Source organism: Liolophura sinensis, chromosome 1, assembly GCF_032854445.1.
Source record: "Liolophura sinensis isolate JHLJ2023 chromosome 1, CUHK_Ljap_v2, whole genome shotgun sequence".
Classification (NCBI taxonomy): Eukaryota; Metazoa; Mollusca; class Polyplacophora; order Chitonida; family Chitonidae; genus Liolophura; species Liolophura sinensis.
In genome coordinates, this window is record NC_088295.1 from 16,137,738 (window position 1) to 16,162,673 (window position 24,936).

At 38.2% G+C, this 24,936-nt stretch overlaps 2 protein-coding genes across 4 annotated transcripts; one reads left to right on the forward strand and one right to left on the reverse strand.

Annotated features, from left to right (window-relative positions):
• Nucleotides 1-1,529: 1,529 nt before the first annotated feature.
• Nucleotides 1,530-16,627, reverse strand: LOC135468322 (uncharacterized). 2 transcript variants are annotated; one of them, XM_064746511.1, is made up of 8 exons: nt 16,570-16,627; nt 13,789-13,900; nt 12,356-13,046; nt 11,014-11,108; nt 9,642-9,924; nt 9,139-9,290; nt 7,010-7,115; nt 1,530-5,851 (listed from the first exon to the last, which is right to left on the reverse strand). In XM_064746511.1, the coding sequence occupies exons 1-8, from the start codon at nt 16,590-16,592 to the stop codon at nt 5,664-5,666; spliced, it is 1,650 nt and encodes a 549-aa protein (XP_064602581.1). In that variant the 5' UTR covers nt 16,593-16,627; the 3' UTR covers nt 1,530-5,663. The 2 variants fall into 2 exon arrangements, with proteins under 2 accessions (XP_064602581.1, XP_064602591.1); XM_064746521.1 differs by lacking the exon at nt 16,570-16,627 and adding an exon at nt 16,242-16,551.
• A 179-nt stretch (nt 16,628-16,806) lies between these two features.
• On the forward strand, nt 16,807-23,988 carry LOC135461688 (kinetochore protein spc24-like). 2 transcript variants are annotated; one of them, XM_064738881.1, is made up of 5 exons: nt 16,807-16,863; nt 18,845-19,029; nt 19,270-19,516; nt 20,789-20,865; nt 22,874-23,988. In XM_064738881.1, exons 2-5 carry the CDS (start codon nt 18,867-18,869, stop codon nt 22,987-22,989), a joined length of 603 nt encoding a protein of 200 aa, XP_064594951.1. In that variant the 5' UTR covers nt 16,807-16,863; nt 18,845-18,866; the 3' UTR covers nt 22,990-23,988. The 2 variants fall into 2 exon arrangements, with proteins under 2 accessions (XP_064594951.1, XP_064594950.1); XM_064738880.1 differs by having other exon boundaries at nt 16,813-16,890.
• Nucleotides 23,989-24,936: the final 948 nt, after the last annotated feature.

The following is a 24,936-nucleotide window of genomic DNA, read 5'->3' on the forward strand; positions in this document are numbered from 1 at the left end:
GTCCCTGCTCGCCGTGTTCTGTGCCGTCCTGCTGACGGACACTGACGCCCTCAGACTCCGTCTTCGGGGCAGCCGTATTTGGAGGAGGATCCAGAAGCCTGTGTGTCGGGCAGCCTGCACCTACACGTGCACGGCGGTGACGTCAGGCTCGGCGGCCCCGTCTGTGGTGTAGGGTGTCGGGAAGCCTGCAACAGGAGGAAGAGATCCCAAACTGAGGTCTGTTTTAAAAACGTCTCTTCTGTGTTATTTGTCTATATATCCCCCTAAAGTGACAAGAAATGATTAAAGTGTTCCGTAATGATTTACTTTTCATCAAATGCAAACTAATCTTCGGCACCGATGACAGACCATCGTCTTCATTTAACATAACATACCAATGTGTTAAATCTACAGGTAGATCTCATCCGAATCTCCTGTATTTGAAAATCTGTAATATTATGTAAATCTAGGTGTTATAAAGAACATTTGGATACTAATGAACCATGCATGATGGACGTTTCAGGTAAACATGAGCAAGACCGATTTCAAAACTGTACTTTGTCAATCCGAGTTATAAATTATGAGGTTATAATATGATCGATATATATATATATATATATATATATATATATATATATATATATATATATATATATATAATTATAACAATAATGTTATAGCAATGGTCGTATATATATACATTCGTACAACGAAAGAAATAAGCGCGCCCTAAAAAGTTTATTTATGTATTTATTTCTCTAGTGTTTTGAGGCCGTAAAGAATATTTCACATGTCCGACGAAGGACAGCAGGTTGCTGTAGGGCCCTTCCCACATACGGCCGATGAGAGGGTCTTGAGAGGCTATGTCGCGCTCGCTCGCTCGCTCGCTTACCACTCGACCACGGATCCCCCCGTCTGGAATTAGTACCATATTATAACTTCCGTTTTCATTTCAGCGTAAATTAGGGTGTAGGCCTTTTTTCACTGTTGGTCAGGCCGTTTTGCCCTACAAGTGGAAGCTTGGTATGAAAATAATGGAAATTGTCCAAACTTTGGGCAGGTATGAGCTTTACTGATGAAGATTTGAAATTCTTAAAGACACAATGTGTCAGGGAGGGATGAGGTTGTGAGTGATGTCTTGTTGGCTCCCCTCTTTTAGGATAGGAACGTTATTTTGTCGGTCTACCGATGTGAAGATTTTTTATAGCTGCGTTCAACCCCACAAGCTGGACATGGTAGGCACCAATGATTATTGACCACGGGATGTTTAGGGGGAGTTACAGCACTAAACGTTAACATTGTGGCTTACTGAAAATTAATTAGGGTCTGAGGCCGCCTTGCCTATGCTCAAATGTGGCGTTGAAAAGGCGAAGGGGAGGGGAACCGACAAATTCTTTGTCCAAGGCCTGGATTGAACTAGAACATAATTTATTGAGCTAGATCAGGTTGCCCTCTACCATGCAAAATGCACATCATAAATATAAATGAATCAAAACTGTCGTTTTAGTTAAAACATGTAAAACAAACGAACAACAAAGTATACTAGACGTTAAAATGGTTTAATTTATGAAATAAGACTTTCATTACAATATCATGAACAATGCCAGTATCAAATCTCAAACAATTCGTTCAAGTATATACATATTAATGCTTTATGTAATGGTACGCAAGTAAAGTGAGTTTTCATGTGACAAATTATGTTTATTACGGAACCATCCATGGAGGTTTTTCACACTTTTAACACGACTCTGTCTTTAAGCACCAATTACACAACATGTTATAAAAATTTTTCCTATCACAGTCATACAGGCTCATTCGAATATATATCAGACAACAGGACGTTCAACTGGGCATAGTTAAGTCATGGTAAACAAAGCCATGGTTACAATACTCAAGGGTGTGTGCCTTTCATTTTCACTACCTTCCTATCAATACTAAGACAGTAAATCAAAAACGACTCACAGCATGTGTTATGTAAAATACCAATGGCATATACACCATCAATGCTTAACTCCCCTAAATATAAGACTTAGCAAATTAACCCATTCTTTGAACCACGGCTATGCAATTAAATAAGTGAAATTCATTTTGGTGTCGGTGTATCGTTGGCTCTGGAAAAACCTGACCCTCTTCCCACCTACCATAAAATAAAACAAGAATTGTTTACTACTTCAGTTTAACAGCGCCGACATTGATGTATTTATAGTGAGCACGGGTAGCCTGTAATATAGGCACCGTCAATATGAGATTTAAACACCGATAGCACCGAAAACGGAATTATTACATCATTGATTATAGATACATATCTGAAGCAATTTATACCAACAGAACAAACTGAATCTGAAATAAATCATGGCTATACTTATCAGTATATGTACAAGTAATCACAAAAACAGATACACATTATAAACAACTTAACTAGAAAACAAAACCATCTGTTTAGTTACATGCATCGTTATTCAAATCAACCTTGCAGCTATGCTCTGAGAATAATGAAATCTAGCACGAAGTATAGTATAACAGCCACATAATTACAACTTATTTCATGACTTAATTCAGCTAACTACATGTTCATCATAGGTAGTGTGTCTTGCTCGGGAAATAAAAGGATACCGTGACAAAAACATCGAAGATTTACACAAACTTTTTGTCCCCGTCAATTACGGGTGTATCGTTGTTGTGTATTTACGAATTCATACTGTATCTTTTATACAGTTATCTTTAACCGTTATCATTAGAATCCAGTTGCATGATCTACCACAAATCCTCTTCGACGCCGGGATAGTGCACGAAAGAGCACTTACAGCTCCGTGGTTTTATCAGGCTCAGAAGTCTAACGAGTAGTTTCACCAGCCAATCACATATTTTATTTGCAAGACAACACTACAGAAATAATTTAACCATGATCCAGAAGAAGTTAAATTTGTATGAAAATGCACGGTTATATTTTATATATGTCTATGTTGATAACTGATGGCGGCGTGTACATCTACACATGGCTTTTTCTCGCTTCAGAGATCAATGATGTATGGGGCTATTTGTACTTGTACAGCCAAAGTGATAGACCAGAAAACCTGTGCAAGCTGGTCGATTAACAGTCATCAATAAAAGACTGGACTGGAGTAGCGTGTTTAGGTAATCTGTATGCATCAAATCTGTTGAATTCGCAATACATTACCATATATTTCCCTCCTTAGATGTTTTGATTGGTGATGTATGCACAAATTCTGAGATTACTTCTACAAGAGGAACGTAATAAATTGCCCTGAATCCCTCATATTTAACTCCTATAATTTACAAACGCATTTCCTTGGATATTACATGTTCAATGTAAACGATTACATAATGACAGAGAGGATTGACTTGAGTGAAGGTTAATCACACAGTGAGACAAATTCTGTTTTAATTTTACTTAAGATAATATGCATCCAATTTCAGCTTAACGTCAAGTATTTTACTTGCTGAATAAATTCACTGATGAATAAAACGAATGTTATAACCTTCAAGTTGGTCAAAGACCTTTGGTTCATTTTTTATTTGTTTTTTGTTTTCAAGATTTATATTATTTTCACAAAGAATTTATTACTATAACAGTTGTCTAACATATAACCCCCCCCCCCTCATCCCTTGGTAAGTTGAATTTGAAGTCAAAAGGCCTATCTCATTAAGTAATAAATATCATATTGTAAATCTAAACTCACCCAGTGATCTAGTGAAATGTGAGGCTTGAGAAGAACCTGTTTTAAATATTGCTCAATCTGACAGGATAATCCCTTAGTTTAATACCAATAATAAAATTCCAAATTGCATTATGACTATACAACAGCCACTGACAATACTATGTAATTCCACAACTCCAGAAATGGTTTCCAAGAACTACATCAAGTCAAGGACAAAAACATTACGATACACCAAAAGATACATAAGTACACGATTGTACACCTTGAAAGAAACAGAGAATCCACTCAAAAATGCAGCTGTTTGAATTGTTTAAGTAGAAATACATGTAATAAAGTATAAATAAGATCTTCGCAAAATTTTACACAGGTCCTTTTAAACACCAGAATTCTTCAGCTGTTGAATACAAAAGTAAATTTTTTCGACTTTATCAAATATTACATTGAAAAAGAAGAAAATAGCTGAAAGGGAATTACTCATTTACATAATATTGAACAATATTTAACTACCTAATTTATTTCATGATCAATTCATTTCATCTCATCAGACAGAGCAAAGTTAATTAACCTGTATTCCATCTATTTACCTGCAAAAAAAAACTTAACACATATTCCTAGGTATAAAACAGACAAAAATTTGGAAGACATCGTAACGCTGCTAAGAACAAAACAGTGACAAATCTACTTGAGAAACAATGTTCCTGCTATGGTTGTCTAATTTTACATTCAATAAGATGTGGCTATTATTTGACTTTTTTAAACCACATCCACTTTATTGAAACACGGTAAAACTGTCTGTAGAAACTCACAGCAGGAATATTGTTTCTATTATATAAACCTCCTCAAATCATTTAATGTAAGTAAAAAGCATTAAATAAGAAAAAACATCACACTGACCCGTATGAAGCAGTGCTGGAAGATCACTAAATTCGAAGATTCTAAATAACGCATGTCAAACACAATTGGTGAAACACCTGCTTCTTAACAAGAGGGATAGCAGCATACAGGGTTACTTTCATTGCAAATGCAGCTATTTACGATTAATGAGAAAACTGGAATGAAATGTAACAATGCTAGGAGAAGCTGCCCTGGGATACCTGGCATACAACATCTCACAATTGATTTCTACCAGCAACATCATCATCCTTTTTTATAAATTATAGGCTTTCATTTATTCCCTTGGACAAGCAGTTTGTTCCCATGTAAGGGAGCCTGACATGAAATTTATAGTTTTTAATTACGTTCTTTTTATGTAATATGAAATGATCAATACGGTATACGACCCTGGTAACACATATATGTAATGTCAATTTAGTATTTCCAGATAAAACTAGACAATGCTGAACATCTGGATTATAATATTCATGACCAGTGAATGATGTAACATACACACAGCTGATTTATCCATGACCACTCTTTACTCTCCCACTAAACAAAATAAAATAAATAAATGATTGAGCCGTTTATACATATGGTTGCACTTACTGACTTATAGGTATCAACCACTGATTTTGATTGGTTAATGAACACAGAGTCAATGCCATAGTTTTTAATTCAAAAGCCTAACCCTTTTCTAGCCCATAAATGAACAAGTAGTTACCCCATAATTTATGAGGTAAAACAAAGACAACAATGTAAAACGAAGACAACAATGCCAAGTCAGCTTGTGAATGACTGCTACAGTCGACTCAATTTCGTCCACCATTTTATAACTATGAAGGCCACTCAGTTGACCCATGTGTGCTCATGAAATACCACCCATTTTCCAACTTATCTGCAAGTTCAGTGTGGAAGCATGATAGATGAAGTTTACGCCTTTTTTTTGCAGAACCAGGGACATATAGAGACAGCCTTCTGCCTTTGTTGACTGTTGTCATCTTTACATGTTGCCATACATTTTACAGTGATTCGTGACAAAAATGAAGAACGGTATCAACAGACTGCAAAACGGCAATTTTTAACTGATTTTAAATTTTAAATACCTGTGATTTCACAAAATCCAGTTAATTAACTCTTATCAAAGGTGAGGATAACATCTCGTATAACAGCGTACACACTCATTACCCCTCCACAAATGCCAATCAGCACAATCAGCATGTTCTTCACCCAGATACCCCTGGACAATCGAAAACCTGCGAGCTTCAGGTGAAAGATACAGGGGAGAATGTATGCCAGCATTGTACTACCCACTGCGCCTGTAACACAACAACGTAAAACATGTACCTGTAAGGCAGGTTATGCATCGTGACTACGCTTAATGTACAAACTACACATACATGTACAGTATGTCAGTAGCCTGTGGCAAGGTACGTGTATAAAGCACTTCTGTGAAAACACACCTACATGTGCACATATATCTCTCAACCAATACATCATATAAATGAACATTCTTATTTACTTGATTGGTGTTTAATAATACATTCAAAACTATTTTCCCCTTACACATGACAATTGTCATGCAGATTTAATGATGAATGAAAGCAGAGTATCGTGAGTAAATGCCCACTCTTCATCATGTTCAAGCCACAGCTGAGGCTATCCAAAGCTGAATTCGGGCTGAAACCTGCTTGGCATGGAACATACTACATACACTGAGAACAGTGCTTTTTATTAACCACTGTTAATTAGCCCTATGTAACAATAATGTTTATAGAAGTAGCTGAAATTTTAAACACACATAATATGAAACATCATGAAGAAATGAAACTGTGGGTCAGACATACAGTTTCTAACACTCTGATCATATTATACAGATAAAGAAAACTGTGGAATGGGTATGAGGAATTGTCAGCTCAAGAGAAGGGATTCTTCCTAGTTGGACACAACTTGTTGAGAGCCGACAATTCCTTATATCCTATCCCACAGCATGCACCATACGTTATATCACACTAAAAATATTTACCTTTTCAGGTTGTGTTTAAATTGACAAATTTGTATGTCAATAATGGACTTATAACCATAAACCCTTTGTTTACTTTATGAACAAGCTGACATCAGAACTAACGAAGGGAGATAACTGCTGTGGAATAAATGCATGTGATTGTTGGTATCCAACGATTGTATCCAACCATCTTGTGCTAATATGATACAATCAATATACTTTACTTTTCTTGGATGTCTGATCACTGTACATCATGTTTTGCGGAATATCATGTGACCATCTCTCGACCAACATGACCAATGGAAACAGAGAATAACCCCATGAGGTATAATAACATTACTTGGACTGCAAAATGCTGCAGGCTGCAAACAAGGACATGAAGAAAACTTAACAGACACGGTACAGGTGTGAGCCAAATATGAGTATGGTTAATGCACATGTATTAAAATCAACCCACATAAAGTGTACTTACCAATAAAGGCAGCAAAGTAAGCGTAGAAGTTTCGACACAAAATAGCGACACCACAGGCTAGCATCACCAAACACACACGGAATATATTCCTCTTCCAAGACGGGACCTACAGGTTAAAATATATAAAACTAGTTATAGTTCTGCATTCACGCATGTCCTCGGAAACACTCATGGGTTTGTCCACACATTCATACATCCACAATGCACCCTGCTGTCAGTGTTATTGCCATTGTCTTGCATCCAGTAGCAAAACAGTCAAAAAGTTCAAGTTATGTACAATAACAACATAAATTGTGACTGGCTTACTGGTTTTTTACTATGAGCATTGTTTGCACTATACAGCAGAACATCCTACTGTAAGTGACTTAAAGTTTCGCATGTGAGTTACTGTCATTTACTTTCGCACCACCTGAGTTGGCAGCAAGATGACAGCAGGGTGATTTACCCCCCCCCGGCTGTTTCATTACACTGCATGGCACTGAGTTGCTGATCTGGTTGCTGATCCTCGCCACAAGGGACCAAGTCACTGACAGTGAGTCAGTACATCTCCAAATATACCCATGAATGAAATCAAGGAAAATATTACAGGCGACATTGATTACAAACCTTTAAATTCCAAACACTGTCTGTAAGCTTGACAACGTTAAACAAGGAATGTACATGCACAAATGCACAATGTATGCTGCAGACATTGCAGATATCTGTCATCAGCTTCCCATGTCCGTGTAATTCCAATTTAGTATGTCAGTCTACATGCACATTTTGTTTCTTTACAGTTGGAACTGTCCTCCTATTGCAGAAGAGTTCCTATTCCCATGTTTTAATATCGGGAACCTCTATTAAACACAGAAAACCTACTCCACATGAGGTTTCCGAAAACTACGATGATTTACTTTTATACCTTTTTGGTAGCAGTGTGTGCAAGCCCAGGATTTGTTTGAGTTATTATCACATTAGGAGTTTGCACAACACCCTCCCTGGCTTTATAAACAACATGTTTTATGATGTCCTGTACACTGTGTTACCCAGACCTGATTTACGTGTTGCCAGCGACAGATAAGATTATTGTTTTGCCTTCTGCCAGCAAAAATCATGTGGTCAATGGGTAGACATGTGGAAATTCCAAGTCCTGTGACTGTAAGTGGCTTGTATCCATAGTAGATAAAACTAATCTGTATGACTAAAATTTCAATTGAGGGGGGCTCAATTAAGCATTAAATAAATTAAGTATTCATGTTTATGAAATATGGGCGAAAGTTGGCAGTCTTTCAACTTACCCCAGATTGCACACAAAATGTTTAGCGGCAGCCGTGCAAATGCAAGTGTGTAGGTGTCGCTTTGATGGTGGGCCTAGTATGGATTCGTGTCATGCTAAATTCTGCTACAGCTTTGTATATGAAGAGTCGTGCAGTTTAAAAACGGATATTTGACAAGACACTCCATATGCGTAAAAGTACTGGGTAGTCATGCTTAATCTCCACAAATCTCCCATTTATCACAAAATAACGATAATAAAACAATCAACCTGTTTTGAAGTGCATGTACTACAATCATTATGACTGAAACTCAGGAAAACAGAAAATGTTGGTGGTGGGAGAATAGTCTACTGCTCAGTGAAGCGTGAGCTTGTTTTTTACATTTTTGAACTGTCCGTATAATCCCCTGACCACCCCTGATGCTCTCCCGTGGCGCTCAGTCAGTAACAACCACAACCAACACAATGAATCCCGCGATACACTTTCCCAAGGCGAACCTTTAGGTCGTTTACCAAAGTACAGGTCAAATAGCTGGTTAAATCCAACAGAAATCTTGAAGCCTTCTTGACTGTTGTTGCAGGTTTTAACTTTTTAACACCAAACTGTATTCTGAATGATGTCTAATCTAAGACAGTAGGATGAAGCAGTACAAGTTTAAAAAATGTGCAACTCCTTAGATAATGATTATGGATTATATTATCAATGCATTAAAACTGAACAGTGGCAAGGCTGCAAAAAGGCTGGTCTGTCACATATGCTTTATCAATTTATCCATTCATCCATCCATCCATCCAGACTGGATACATGCATACAAAATGCCTAAATGTTTGATCTGTTTTATTTTATTGATATCTGCAAAAACCCATAACATACAGAGTCCGGGATTTCCACAGCTACAGGCATGCTGACAGAGTCCACGGTTGACAGCAGAGCTTCATCTTCCTCATTCATGATAGCATTGTCATCTTCCCTTGACAACTCTCTCTCATAATGATCTCTGTGCGATGAGGGGCCACAACAACGACCTGACAACAAACACAAGAACAATGTCAAGCTGTGAAACACAGTCTTGTGCTCAGTTTGCAAGTAGATATAAGCCACTAAATCACTGGCAAATAATTACAAACAATAAAATCATTTTTTTTTCAAGGCTGTAATATCCCAGTCTTGAATCTGATTATGTCAACATTATACAAGAACAAATTTTAAGAGCAAAACTGATCAAATTACATCTGTAATATCAAAAATTAATTTTAGTCCTGAAAATAATGTTAAACTATATTTGATCTATTGACAAATTTATATTTTCATTATTGTAAACAAACAAATATCATGGTTAACTTCTAAATGTTGTTTCACGTACAGTCAAATATTACCTTCTGCAAACGTATATCCTTCTGCCAATTCTATAACAGGGTACATCTGGAGTGGAAATGTCAGCAGGATGCCTAAACACAGCGTCACATTGACAATCCTGGATATGGGGCTCTCAAGGGGGCGAATGTTGCTATTAATCATTTGCTCGGCAAACTCCCCAAACCTCAGGTACCCCAATATACCAAAGACACTCAGTATGAATGAGAGTAGGAAGACAGCTGCGTGCAGGAAGAATGGGAAGTTATGGCGATTCCCCTCCATACTAGATTCAATTGGAATGATCTGTAAGTTTAACACAATGTATAATATGACAAAGGTGCATGAGAAGACTTACAACTTCAAGTAAAAATAGTCACAAGCTGTAAAGAACAACAATGTATGTAAAAAATATGAGTGACACAGTTAGTTTGGACCATATCACTACAGCGATCTTACTTTCCTCATGTGACATGAATTCTGACTGTGGGATTCATGATTGTTTTCTACCTCTTCTGAAGGAGCGTACAAAATGTGATGCAGATGGCTAATTTAAATACTCCAGTATCCCCAATGCAAGTGACCATATGACCATAAGTATTAACATGTTGTTACTGAAAAGTTACTGTGACTAATCTGAGCAGGAAGGAGAATACAGGCCAAATTTCACCAAATTCATTGATGGAGATCAGGTTTAAAGCATGGAGATTATTTATGATTCCTTTGTGGGTGACAGGTGATGATGGGCATTGATGAAGTATTCTTTTTTGTTGTTGTTAATATAAGACTCGCTAGCTGACACCCTGCCTCTAAGTAAGTTAAGTGAATATTAATGAAGACACACCCCCACTTTGACCAATGAAAAGTCTGCCAAAGTATCAATGGCTAACACGGAGCACGTCACTTTTCATGCATATCAGAAAACCACCTGCCTCTCAATCGAGCATAGAATCAATAGACTCAGGGGCCTCCATGAGTTCGAGTCCAGCTCATGCTGGCTTCCTCTCCGGCCATACGCGGGAAGGTCTACCAGCAAACTGCGGGTGGTCATGGGTTTCCCATGGGCTCTGCCCTGTTTCCACCCACCATAATGCTGGCCGCCTTCGCATAAGTGAAATATTCTTGAGTATGGCATAAAACACCAATCAAATAAATAAATAAATAAATAGATTCAAATCGTCTATCATGGAGATAGTACAGAGATCAATACTACATTTTACAATTAACATGTGTAAACATCTACTGATCTACAATATACACATACATGTATGTAGCAGCCCAAACTGTGTGACCATAATCATACTTTAGTTCTGGCTAGCAGAATCAATAAATGAATTACCTGACATTATTTGAAATACATGTAGTTGTTTACATGTTGTCAGGTAGTGGGCTTACCGTTCCTATTCCTTCAAAGGCACCTGTCACCCCTCCAAAAAATATAGGGAATGTGGAGGCCTTCACCAGTTTGTAAGTATCACTTATTGTAAACCCTGAAATGGAACAACAGCTGATGTTAAGTTCACATATACGTAATGTTTATCAACCATGTCAATCATTTATATGCAGCTTAGAACACAACTCCCTGAACTGCAGCAGTCAACATGCAGCTAGTTAACTGCTATTTTCCACATTAAATGTGTAAATGTACAGTAACTGTTATGAGTATCTGATGATAGAAGCATAAAGACAAAGCAGAGAGCAGAGTTAGCTCCTTGGTGATATAATGAGGTTGCAACAAAAGCAGGGTTCTAGCTGTCACTCGTCACTGTCACTAATTAGTGAAGATTTTATATGACTTGCAGTATTTACCATGTATACTATTCTTGCAAAAAAATCAGGCAAATATTTTATTTAAAACAATAGTCTGCTAAGGTTACCCAAAATGAGAACATCATGAAACAGTGAAATTTATTTTTATACACCACATCTGAATCCTAAACAGTGCTAACTAGTGGTATACACATGTACGATGAAAAGGATTAACTTGGATAAAACTAAAGAGAAAACATCACCAGTTTAAGCAAAGTTCTGTTGCTTTCAAAGGCTCCCTTGTATATAGTCAGGTCCATATGAAATTTTTTGTGCTTCTTCTTAGGTCTTATTTCTTTCAACTACATGTACATGTTCACAGAAATTGTTTGCTATTATAAATTTTCCATGCTGGCTTCCTCTCTGGCCGTAGGTGGGAAGGTCTGCCAGCGAACTGCGGGTGGTTGTGGGTTTCCCCCGGGGCTGCCCAGTTTCCCCCCACCTTAATGCTGGCTGTCGTCGTATAAGTGAAATATTCTTGAGTATGGCGTAAAACACCAATCAAATGAACAAATAAATAAATAAATTTTCCACAATGAGCTCATATAAGCTTGCCATTAATCTGTAATTTTCCGTGCATAGATTCATCCAAAATAGGAAATGGTGCAGCAGTACGTGTAGATAATGTAGACAGGTGCATTGTGTGCACATAACTTTTTTGTCTAAATTCAACCCCTGACTGGCTACATTGTACAACTAGAGCTCAAGGAAAACAAGTGACTGCTGGAACCAAATGATTACCTTACAGAATCCTGCAATTCAATGAGCTTGTTAACAAAGCAATATGTTGTTAGTACTGTATACACTGTACATCCCTGATGTACACAGCAAATCTGTACAATCTGCTAATCAGTATCACAATAATTATACCACTACTTATATGGCTGAGGTATGAAAACTGCTGAAAAATAAGAAACAGTGTTCTTACGTATTAAAAGGTAGACAAACACACAAACACATCCAACGAAGATTGAGACATCTGCAAGAATACTGATCACTCCCAGGTGGCGAATCTTCCGGATTATTGCAAACATGACGAAGAATGGAAGAGGCACCAGAATAAGGTACTCTAGTCTCGGTGCACTGCTCACAGATATAAAGCTCCAGTCTTGAGTCAAATTCGATGCACTTGAATTTCCAACAATATTACTGGAATAGAAGTATTCCGCATCAACATCCTCATAGGTTTGTCTCGTTAAAGAGCCTGTTTCCTCCAGTGGATCAACAGGGTTTAGAAAAGTTGGCAGAGCACTTGTATTATAAATACTGGAATTTGTCTGTGTCACATTATGTGTAGGGAAAAGGGTGTAGAAAGTGTTTCCAATAAAAATAAAGTACGACACACAGAAGCCAAACTGTGTGAACAAAAGACACATGTTGACAAGAACAAGTCCTGGGTTTCCAAAGCTGAGTTTGCCGATGTCACCGTATGTGAGATTCTTCAAGAGGCGGTTGTGTACGACTTTCATTTCATCTTCATCAACAGACCCCTCATCTCTCTGCACTTCAGAGCGATACAGAGTCATTACTCTTTCAATGGCCGCATATTTACACTTGACAATAAGATTACAGCAGTGGTCTGTGAGTACAGCTATAAGCACCAAGCCGGCTGCACCAAGCTGAAACAGAAACCAATCGTACATACAATGTGTGTTGTACATGTATTTACCAAATGTAAGTCAAATTTGTTAGTATTAAAACAACAATTGCAATGTGGTCACATTTATAATTACACATCAGTTAGAACCTTATCAGTACAATAATATAACATCCAAAGATTCAGTTAAAACACAGCAGTTTGCTTGCTATGCTTGGTACACATGGGTTTAACATTACTTAAGTCTTAAACATACAGCATCATTTTTAACAAGCTGTGAGATCTCCACATCAACATAATTATAAAGCTTTCTCATTAATAAAATCATGACTGGGTCACATTATATCCCAAGTACACAAATAGGGAAGATGGAGATTTTTACATTATTTTTCCACACATTTATAGGTTGCACTGAATTATTGTGACACTTCCAGCCTCTAGCCATTTTCCCCAAAAATTTGGTACCAGAATGCATCACATTTGCAGAATGTGTTCATCTGTAAATAGGAATGTAAGATCAGCTGTTTCCGCAATTGTATGCAACCAATCATGGAAACAATTGATCTCACATTTTCTAAAAGCTAGAACAATCCCTTTCAAGGCTTTGGGCATGGCATAGCATGACTTTGGAATGATCCCTGGCCCTTGCTTACACTCTACAAGGAAGAAACTGTATTAAGCACTCTGCCCTCTCCATACAAACAGCAGCTCTGACTGCTCTAAGTCTAACAATGTTTATAATGGTCACAAGTACGATAACTTACCGCCAAGCCACTCTGTCGAAAATTAAATGGAATTGTCAGATAATTTGCTCCTATGAAGGCCTTGAAAATGTTGGCAAAGTCCCCAATGTGCTGTGTGGCGGAAACCTTCTTTCTGTAAAGAAAAATACAGTTAGTTTAACAATAAGAGATCCCTTAACTTATTGGAGTACAACAGTTGGAACTTGGCACATTTGTAAACCTGTCAGCTGTGAATCATAACAATGATTATCCACAGTGTGGATCGCCCCAGCATTCCTGTCAGGCTGTTAGACTTACATGTAGTTAAAAGTACATATGTGCACTTGACATGCACATGTATTACAGCATCTGTACAAGCCAGACAAGCAGCAATATATATATATATATATGCTGATACATACACCTCTTGCTACATTTTTTTCGTCTTACGCAAATCTCTAAGTGTCACAAGCATTTTGTGCATTTGGTTGCAACAAGAAAAACATTCGTGAGAGTTCTTTGTGTTTCAATTTACCATATGGAGTTGTTCTTCAAAGATACTTAACTCAGTGGCCACATTTGCTGCTATAAAAAACTTTAATATCTTTATATTTAGCACTACAGCTTTAATTGTTACATGTATACTGTATCTTCTCCATCCTGATTGTCTTCATACCTCATTTTTCTTTACACAGTTTAAGGTACATGTAACCACCTCAGCTATGACATAAAACATGCAACTTTTGGTCAAAATTGGCTTGTTTCATTCAAATTTAAAGTGTAATGGCATACTCAAAAGCCATCAGGGTCCATCCCGTTTTAACAGACTATCAGTATATTCCAGAAACTGTTACTGCCCTAATTTACATAAAACATGATACCTGATGTAGGTAAAGCAGTATGTTCAATCACACACATCCACATGCATCTACATGTAGGTCTATAGGCCTGCTTAATACACTGACCTGTATCATTAAACGTCCAGCACTCACTAACTTTATACACTGACCAATAACAAAGAGGTGGCCTCAAACACATAAATTCCTCTTCTTGGACAGTACTCCTTTAACGTTTTACTGTATTCATAACAACTATTTATTGCAATCATTTTTCTTTTGCATTCACTGGCTTCCTCTCCGGTCGTAAGTGGGAAGGTCTGGCAGCAACCTGCGGATGGTTGTGGGTTTCCGCCGGGCTCTGCCCGGTTTCTTCCCACCATAATGATGGCCGCCCTCGTATAAGTGAAATAGTCTTGAGTACGGCGTAAAACACCAATCAAATAAATAAATAAATAAATACATAAATCTTTTGCATTCAATACATCTACATCAGCAAATCCTTCAGTACCCTATTATGATGAAAGCCTAACTGACTGTAACTTAGTTTTACAACTTAAATATTTTTATTATCACTTTCACTTTTCATTCATTAACACTTTGATCTGGACATGTTCACAAGTCTGAGGCTAAGTTGAGTTATCTACAGTGAACACATATCTTTAAACAGAGCCGCATATTGTATATTTCTGGATAGAATGAAGTGCTCTTTTCTTAACCCCTTTCCATGGCAGATGTGCACACAGTAGTTTCTTTGTTGCAGTCACTTATGTAGCCGTACGTGGGAAGGTCTGCCAGCAACCTGTGGATGGTCATGGGTTTTTCCTGGGCTCTGGCCAGTTTCCTCTCACCATAATGCTGGCTGCCGTTGTGTAAGTAAAATATTCTTGAGTAAGGCATAAAACACTAATCAAAAAAAAAAAAAAAAAAATGTGTAGGTGACCCGTCTCAAATCTAGTCTTTATACACATACAATCTGTCATTCCGTTCTTTAGACTGGCCCTTTATCCAGCTCATCTGATCTACGTGTGCTTACACCAAGTTTGTCACAATCCCAAGGTTTTGTCAAAAATTTTCGACACGTATTAAGCGTTACACTTAGGTCGACTTGTCAAGTAAGACCCAGTTGCTTATGATCGCAAGTCGACTTACACCCGCCTATGAGTTTCAACATCTAAGTTATATCCACAGCCGCAGGGTTTATAAACAATGATTTCTGCTCATATCTACTGAAGCTGGGCATATACTGGTTGACATCTTAAAAACCTTTGTAGAACAGAACCATGTCCTGAGACAATAATTATGACATGCATAAAAAAGTGGGCAATAGACCGATATTGCCCGATATTAATATTCTGACTTAAACTTGCAGCAGATATTGGAATACGCCTGACAGCACAATGCAGCACTGAAGTCAGAAGTCGTTTCATTTGAAAAAATTACGAGTTCCCAAACAACGTTGCTAACGCTCCCCACCTCTTGTGTATCCTCTTCTTTACCTTCTTATTTTAGCTACATTCGAGCACCTATAGTCCTTCTCTCCTCGTCTGGCATTTAAGCAGTTGAAGCAGTTGGCGGATGGAGTTGGAATTTATCCAGTTCCCACGATAGTTTCACGCTTGTGTGGGTTTACTAGTGATGACACATAACAACACTTACCTGGAATTGATAGCTGAGACGACTGTGACTACGGACAGACAAATTATTTGGTGTCCAGCAGTAGTATACTGAAGTCAGCAAGGGAAGTACAGAGGTGTTCAAGGTAAGCTTATGGAACAAAACAGGGCTGTGGTAGTATACGTAATCACAGCCCTACAGAGCTAGGACAATGTGGTAAAGTGCTTTGACATGACAGCATGTCAAATGGAAAATAACCAATGGTCAGATGACTATATTGACTCGATTCACTCATGAATTCCAACACGAGACTGAAGCTGGAAGTCTCAGACAAAGTTGGATCTTGTAAATATTCTCGACACACACAAACCTGAAAGTGACGTGAGTTTCCATTGTTAAAACCCAAGGAACTTTCGCCACCCGCGTAACTTTCGCTTCAGTCGTATCGCTGAAGCCGGCGACCTTTAACCTACAAGCACTTCCGGGAAAAGGATTTATGGAAAGAAGCACGTGATTGGTCTGTTTTTGTCGAAGTACACCAATGAAATGAGCCTTTACAGAGGACATGGCATGAAAAGGCGCGACATTTGAAGACCACTTCCTGTATGTGAAATACAAATGACAGTATCGGTGAAGCAAACAGATGAATTAAGGGCATTCGACGGTAAATTGTAACGCCATTTCATATGTAGTGATTTTTTTTTTTTAATTTAATGACAATTTGTGTAATGTGCGCAGACTATCTGACTGAAGATGTCGGGTTAACCATTTCTGAAGTTTCAAGCTTCTGAAAACCCAATTTTCGAAAAGTAAACATATATGTTTGTAGAGTACCAGAAAACAGTGTATACCCCCCGACACACACAAACAAACTACGCTCACTTTTAGTTATCGTCTCTGGGCTTACAATGTAAAATTTGTAATAACTAGATCTACAATATTTCATGTCACCACCTTCGCTCTGGCCAAGTCATACCACATTCCATTTAGGCTACTTTTCTTTGAGTAGTGACAGAGTTCTGCTGCCTCGCACCTTACCGTGTGTCTCCATCAGTCCTGTACAAATATGTACCGCTATGCTACAATTTCAGCTCCTTCACCTTCATGCCTTAGCAGCCTACATACTCCTTACCATCACTAGTAAATGTTGTAAAGAAACCTTGAACACTGGGTTCACGGTGATTAGGCAGGAGGTGATGTCAGAAGACACAAACAATCCGTCTCAACCTTTGCCTCTAACAATACTTTAACATGTGCATTCTCTTTATCTAGAGTATGTACAACATGATTCTAATCAAATCCTAAAACAATTTTATTGATGAATTTTGATTGAATAGTTCAGCGAGAGAACACATGTGATAAGGCTAAGCCTAAACACGGCTACGTGCATCACAAGCTCAAAAGGTCAAGCTTGCCTAGTGGTGGAATTGATGTAAAGCGAAAAGTAGAGAGCAACGCATGTGCTGTAAGGAGTATGAGCAGCCTGCCAGCCTCAAGGATCATCGCCCCACGTTAAAACTAAACCAATCTGTAATGGCGACTGCTTGCTCTTTATATCCTATGACATGTGAGTTTCTGACTTACTAAGCATTTTGGCCCTGTTTAAAATTGTGCAAATGTGAATTTTGACCAGACAGGTGGACTACTTTTTTGTCTGGTAGTTTACATGTGTGGCCGTGAAATATTGCAGCAGTTGTAGTCTTCAAAATGGATTTTGTTGCGATGGCAAATGTGTGACTTTGATGGGAAGTCTCCACACACTGTTTACGCTACAGTCGCCGGTACATATTTCGTGTTAACATGGGTTGATGGCCTTTGAGGCCGGAGGGTTGCTAAGGAATATAGGTGAGGCCATTGAAATTGTAACATGCATATTTGTGCAGCACTGTATTTTTGCACGAGGCACACAATAAAAACTCTGCCACTACTCCAAGAAGAATGGAATATGCTATGATTCCACCTGAGCACAAGCGAATGTGGAGACTCTCAAACAACAAAGGTTTACTTACATTTTTTAAAAAAAACAAGCTTTAGTTTAGATCTATTACTGCTATGAAGTCATCCATGTCATACCTTCCAAGCTCACTCAGCCTGCCATCTTCCAACTGACTGACATGCATATAGTTTCTCTAAGATGTCCAGCCAAAAAGCTAACAGTTACACACACGTGCAGAAGTGAGAAGATGGCGGGAGTGATTGATGAATGTACAAACCATGGATACCTTCATGGCAGTGATACATTTATATTAAGGTGCATACTATAGTATGGAAATTTAGTAGCGGCCCAAAAAGTGGGTCTTAAGTCGGTATATTTTATTTGCATATGACCTTGTTGGCCTGAAATTTTGAGGTGATGAGCTGCCTGAGCTCGCTACAAGCATTGAGAATTATCATCTCTGGTCTCTTATATTTGGTACATCCTTCAAGAGGAAAGAATAAGTCACTCAGGATCAGAATGGGGGAGTGTGTAATGTGCTTTTAATGTCAAAAATTTTATCAGTATACCAAACCTTTCATACAGGGTCCGGCATACCATGCTGGCAACCCAAGTGCACAAACAAGAACCAATTAAAGATATGCTTTTTTCCTTAAAGAAAAATGCTAATATATGTAGTTGACCACTGTTGTTGTGATATGCTTTTCAGTTTGATCCAGCAGGCATTAATAATGCTGTCACCAAAAGAAGCTTGGGAAACCGTTGAAGCATTAACAGAAGTCCTTGACAATGATGAAACAGAAATTAAATTGTTTCAAGAAGCACTTGAACTGCAGCAAAAAATTCAAGAAATCATCCAGAAACAGCAAGCTCTTATGAAGCGTGACATAAATAGTAAGACAACCTGTTCATTTCATTATGTTTGTGTGTAGAAATAAATTTAAAAAACCTTATTCACCACTGTAATTCTTGGCATACATGTATGAGGCATTTGCTTTACTAATTTGGTTAGTTTGCTCTTTTACATTGATTATTTTTTTTATCTTGTTGTAACTATTTCAAAGGCAAATGTTTGAAATTAGTGATTGATTTATAGCTAATATTTTTACTAATTCTGATTCATCTGCTCCCTAGCATTATGCTCAATGGTGGAAGAACAAAAGGAAAAGATGGCAAATGATGCTGATAGACAGGAATACCATCAAAAAGAGAAGGATATAAAGTCACAGATGGACAAGATGAAGCAGCTGAAAACACAAGTGCAACAGGAATGCCAGTCTGTTCAGGAGGAGCTAACCAGGTGTCAGAGAGAGGAGAGCAAGCTGGTGGAGGAGAAGGAGGCAGAGGAGAACAAGACCACAAAGGTGTTACCTAATATAAGGTCAGTTATCAGGAGTTACCAAATATCAGGTCAGTTTTGTCAGGATTTAACAAACATCAGATCCGATATCAGGGAATATAAAGTCAGTTATGAGTGAGTTTGCTAACGTCAGGTCAGTGATCAGGGAGTTAACTCCAGGTCAGTTGTCATGGAGTTAGCTAACATCAGGTCAGTTATCAGGGAGTTAACTAACGCTAGGTCAGTTATCAGAGAGTTAGCTAACGCCAGCTCAGTTATCAGGGAGTTAGATAATGCCAGGTCAGTTATCAGGGAGTTAGCTAACGCCAGGTCAATTATCAGTGAGTTAGCTAATGCCAGGTCAGTTATCAGGAAGTAAGCTAACGGCAGATCAGAATAGAGGGAGGCAGAGGAGAACAATACCACAAAGGTGTTACTATTTATTGCCAGTGCTTATCCTGGTGGTTTAACTTCAGGACATTTAGTGAGTTTGTGTCTAACATTGGGTTAGTTAACAAAGAGTTACCTTACTACACCAGCTTTATACAGGTAGTTAAAAATACTTATTGATAGGTTTATAGTTATCAGGGACCAGTTATTAGGTTACTTGCCACAAAATTATTTAACATGAGGCCATTACCTTACGTAAGCATATTTATTGCCAATGTTTGTCCGAGGGATTTAACTTCAGACCCTTTAGTGAATTTGTGTCTAACATTAGGTTAGTTAACAAGGAGTTACCTTAGTACACCAATTTTATAGTTGTCATTAGTTACTTACTCATAGGTTTGAAGTTACAAAAATGCCAGGTCACTTGTCCCAAAATTACCTAACATCAGGTCATTTATCAGGGTTTTTGTAACCTCACATTGCTTAATGACCAGAGTGTTACCTAATATATGTTGACTAGCATTATAATAATTAATATATGAAGTGATTTTATGTAACATCACACCAGTTATTAACGAGTTACATGTACCTACTGAAACTAGGCTTCTTAATCGGCGTTAGTTACCAGGACAATGCTGAACTAGGACTTTCACATGAACTGTGAACTGTAAGGGCTATTTATGTCAACTAATGTGAAAGTGATTGTTTTTCTTTGTAACAGCTGCAGTTTGGATGAGCAGTAACCTACAGTCTGTTGTTCCCTGACTTCGTTGACATCTGTTACATACATGGAAGTGAATTAATACCATACCAGTACAAATGATATAATTGTCACACTCCCCTACCCCAACCCCCGCACCTCAAATAAAAAATAAAAAAAAACATGTCGTAATTGTATTTTTTTTTCTGTTTGATTTTCATTAGATATGACCTTAACATGTATAACATGATCTGTCGGATTCGCTGGAAGTACGACTGTGGCCCGGATGAAGTCAGTGGATGTATCCTTGCTACCGTTGTTTGCCTTACCTCAGTGCCTACCGTTGTTTGTCTTACCTCAATGTCTACCGTTGTTTGTCTTACCTCAATGCCTACTGTTGTTTGTCTTACCTCAATGTCTACCGTTGTTTGTCTTACCTCAATGCCTACCGTTGTTTGTCTTACCTCAATGTCTACCGTTGTTTGTCTTACCTCAGTGCCTACCGTTGTTTGTCTTACCTCAATGTCTACTGTTGTTTGTCTTACCTCAATGTCTACCGTTGTTTGTCTTACCTCAGTGCCTACCGTTGTTTGTCTTACCTCAATGTCTACCGTTGTTTGTCTTACCTCAATGCCTACCGTTGTTTGTCTTACCTCAATGTCTACCGTTGTTTGTCTTACCTCAATGCCTACTGTTGTTCGTCTTACCTCAATGCCTACTGTTGTGTGTCTTACCTCAATGCCTGCTGTTGTTTGTCGTTGTTTGTCTTACCTCAATGCCTGCTGTTGTTTGTCTTACCTCAATGCCTGCTTGTGTTTATTAAAATGGGAATTTTATTGATTTCTTACAAGTATGTGTTACATCAAAACTCTATTTACCAGAAGATAGCAATAGACCATTCAGACATTTCCTGTGGAGCTTTCTTGTGAAAGAGCTGAACAACACCATCCACCTCATGTCAGGCTCAACATTTATCAGGTTCTGATATCAATTTTCTGTGATGACCGAAATTTTTAGAAATTCTGAATTTGTTCAGTAAACATTTGTCTCAGAATTCACATTCAGTAATTGGTATTGATGTACAGTTTCTCTTCATTGCATCTGCTTTCCTTTAACTGTGTGAAAAAAGATTTGTTATAGTATTGCACCAATAATTCCCAACTTGTATCATGCAGTATGATTCATTGAAAGACTTCCACAATCTCACATCAGTGAAGTTATTTGAGGGCAGTGGCAATTAACTTTCCTCGTAGTGGCTGGCTCCTTCTCTGAAGTGTCCCTCTAGCCACATGATGAATCTTTGACTAATAACATTGTTTGATCTAATCCAGCTATGGCTTGAGCCCAAGGGTTGTCTTCTGCTGGTGAGTGGTGTTTATTTCTTAGTCTCCTTTGTTTTCTCCATAATCTGAACCTTTAAATATATAACGTATAAGTGAATCTGCCTTCAGTGCTTGATTGCTGTATTTGCCCTCAAAATTGCCCTGAAAAAGAATGTCATAAAAGTATTGCATTTGTTGTTGAAGTTAAATTTTCCCAGTAGGATTTTATCCTACTATACTTGCCAAAAAATATAAAATAAAATAAATTAAAAAGAAGAAACAGTATGATGGGGAATGAGTCACTTTGTCTGACATGATCAAAATTGTGGGTTAAAATGCAGTGTATGGGGGCCTTAAGTGATTTCAGTGCTTGTGGGTGTTCTTGAAGACAACTCCAACGTTGCGTGCATGTTCTGAACAAGGGGTTAACAGAGTTTTCATTTAGAATTGGAGAAGGAGGTCAGATTTCAAAAGTAGGCGGGTGAATTGAAAGTAATTATGTCACAGTTACTTCTGATTTAAATACTAAGAATATTCAAAGTAAGCGGCTATGAGGACAGCTGTCTGCAGCCTGCTACTTGCCGTTTTTGGACAGCAGTAGACAGCTGTCTGCAGCTTGACACTTGCCCTTTTTGGACGGCAGTAGACAGTTGTCTGCAGCCTGCTACTTGCCCTTTTTGGACAGCAGTTGACAGCTGTCTGCAGCCTGTTACTTGCCCTTTTTGGACACCAGGAGACAGCTGTCTGCAGCCTGCCACTTGCCCATTTTGGATGGCAGTACACAGATGGCTGCAGCCTGCTACTTGCCCTTTATGAACACCATGGGTTAAACAACAACGCAATAAAATAAACCTCAAACACAAATAAGACAGATGAACTATATACCATGACCATACAGTTTATTTCTGATGTTCCCCACTATTGTGCTACTTCAGTTTTTGTGCAGATCATGCTTGTATTGAAAACTTTCCTTGACCTCAGATACAGATGTTTGCAACAAGAAAGAAGTGAAGCCGTTTACACTAAGCACCAAGCAGAACTCACAGTTTTTTATCACAAACTATCTCTGGGACTTGATAGAAGACGGTGTTGAAATCTGGTGAATTGTGGCTGCTTCTGTTGCACACAAAAGAACTTGTGTAGGTTCATTTTTAAAATACATAAGATATTTTAATTGTATGTTTGCACGGCAGCTGCTCAAAAGTTAATGTGAGGCATGTGCATACATTGACATAATGAAGGAATGGCAAATATCACCCACTCTTGGGTGCCTTAAACTGGAGGAATATGTGGATTCAGAAATGACTTCAATATTTTTATAAATTTTTCCTCGGTAAAAGAGAAATTGAGGTATAGTCCACCTGTCAGTAAATTTGACTTAGTGTTCTGTTTTAAAATTCTGACGAGTGTCAAGAATGAAATGTCTGTGTCAGCCCATCTCTACTTGAGTCCATTTCACTGGTGTACATGTAGATCGACTACGGAGGAGGAATGATGTATTTCTGGTAATGGCCGATATTTATCTATATCACCTGCAACTCATCACATTTTAATACATGTATTTTATGAGTAAGTAGATGTAACTTCTTACAAAGTTAGTGTGACTGTGTCTCGCATTTTGAGCTCAATGGTATTCTGCTACCCACAATAAAATTTCAACAAATCTCTATAAAATTGGACTGATTAGTGTAAATTATTGGTGACAGCAGACCTAATTTGGGACCTTTGTGGCATACTGGTTAGCATGCTTGCAGTACAATAACCCAGGAGCCTTTCACAAAAGCAAAGCGAGTTCATTTCCAGCTCATGCTGTTTTCCCTCTCATACTAACCAGAGTCGTATAACCATTGGTATGTCACAGATGAGGACTAGTCCAAGACCATGGAGGTACCGTGTTCAAATCTAGATCCGGCTGGTTTGTCTGCAGCTTTAACTCAGCATTGATGGTGGTTTTGTTTGCTCTTCAAGTTTTGTTTAATAGTTATCTATAAACCACACTGTCATTATTCTGAAATGTCCATGAATAGGCCAAGAAACATCTATCAAATCCATCCTTGTGGGAAGCTTCTTATGTTTCAGTGACCGCTCTTATCTGGAGGTCCCATTCACATTACTGATGAGCAAAATGAAAGGTGCGTGTGTTTTGGTTGAATTTAATTCATGGAAGAATAAATTTGATTCTGCAAGGGGTGGTATAAGAGGTCCTTCCATAATAGCATGCTTACACTTTTTACTGACATGACCTTTATGAAAAGAGGAATCGGAATTGATTCAGTGTTGGCATTCATGGTTGAGATGCTAAGCATGGTTACATCAGGAAAACAGGACATAGCCTACGCGATCTGCATGGTTAGAGACCCTTTTTACACAGCTGTCGCAACACTACGCCAACGGAATTTACCATGGTGACGTCTGTCACTTCACTATACGTTGTCACTGAAAATATCCCAGGCGCAATTTGCTACTTTTTCGTAAGAAAAACCTCAGGAGACCTTCACTGAGATATCCCTGGTAAATGTCGCCATCAGTTGTCCTGTTACAGAGATATCATACAGATACTTGAATCCAGCCTAGCTGAAATACTCGAACATATTTACAAACATCTGGGGCGTTAATGATCAGGTCATACTGGTACAATAGTCCTATATGTTTCCGCTTTAAAACCGTGTACCGATATACCCCCATCAACAGGAGTCCAAAGGAAGTTTAGTTATGCAACGCCAGCATACTGTTTCTAACTAATTAACACTTATGCCTACTTCTAAAATTGGATTTGTAAGCTTAAGCACATGATCCACGGACTACTATAGTCACGTGTAACTTTAATGCCCCTAGAGTAGGCGTAATTACTTTTTAGCCTATAGGAGATGAAAACTCGCTTCAATATAGCCTACGTCTGTGAGAAATAAAATTACAGGCCAGCAAATACTAAAGACGCAAGGGCTATATATATGTTAATTTTCAAGTTTGACCCAAAACGTATTACTCAATAAGTCGTTATTTCTTCAACGTTATAGGCGAGTTGTCATGTGATCTTAAAGGAGAAGAAA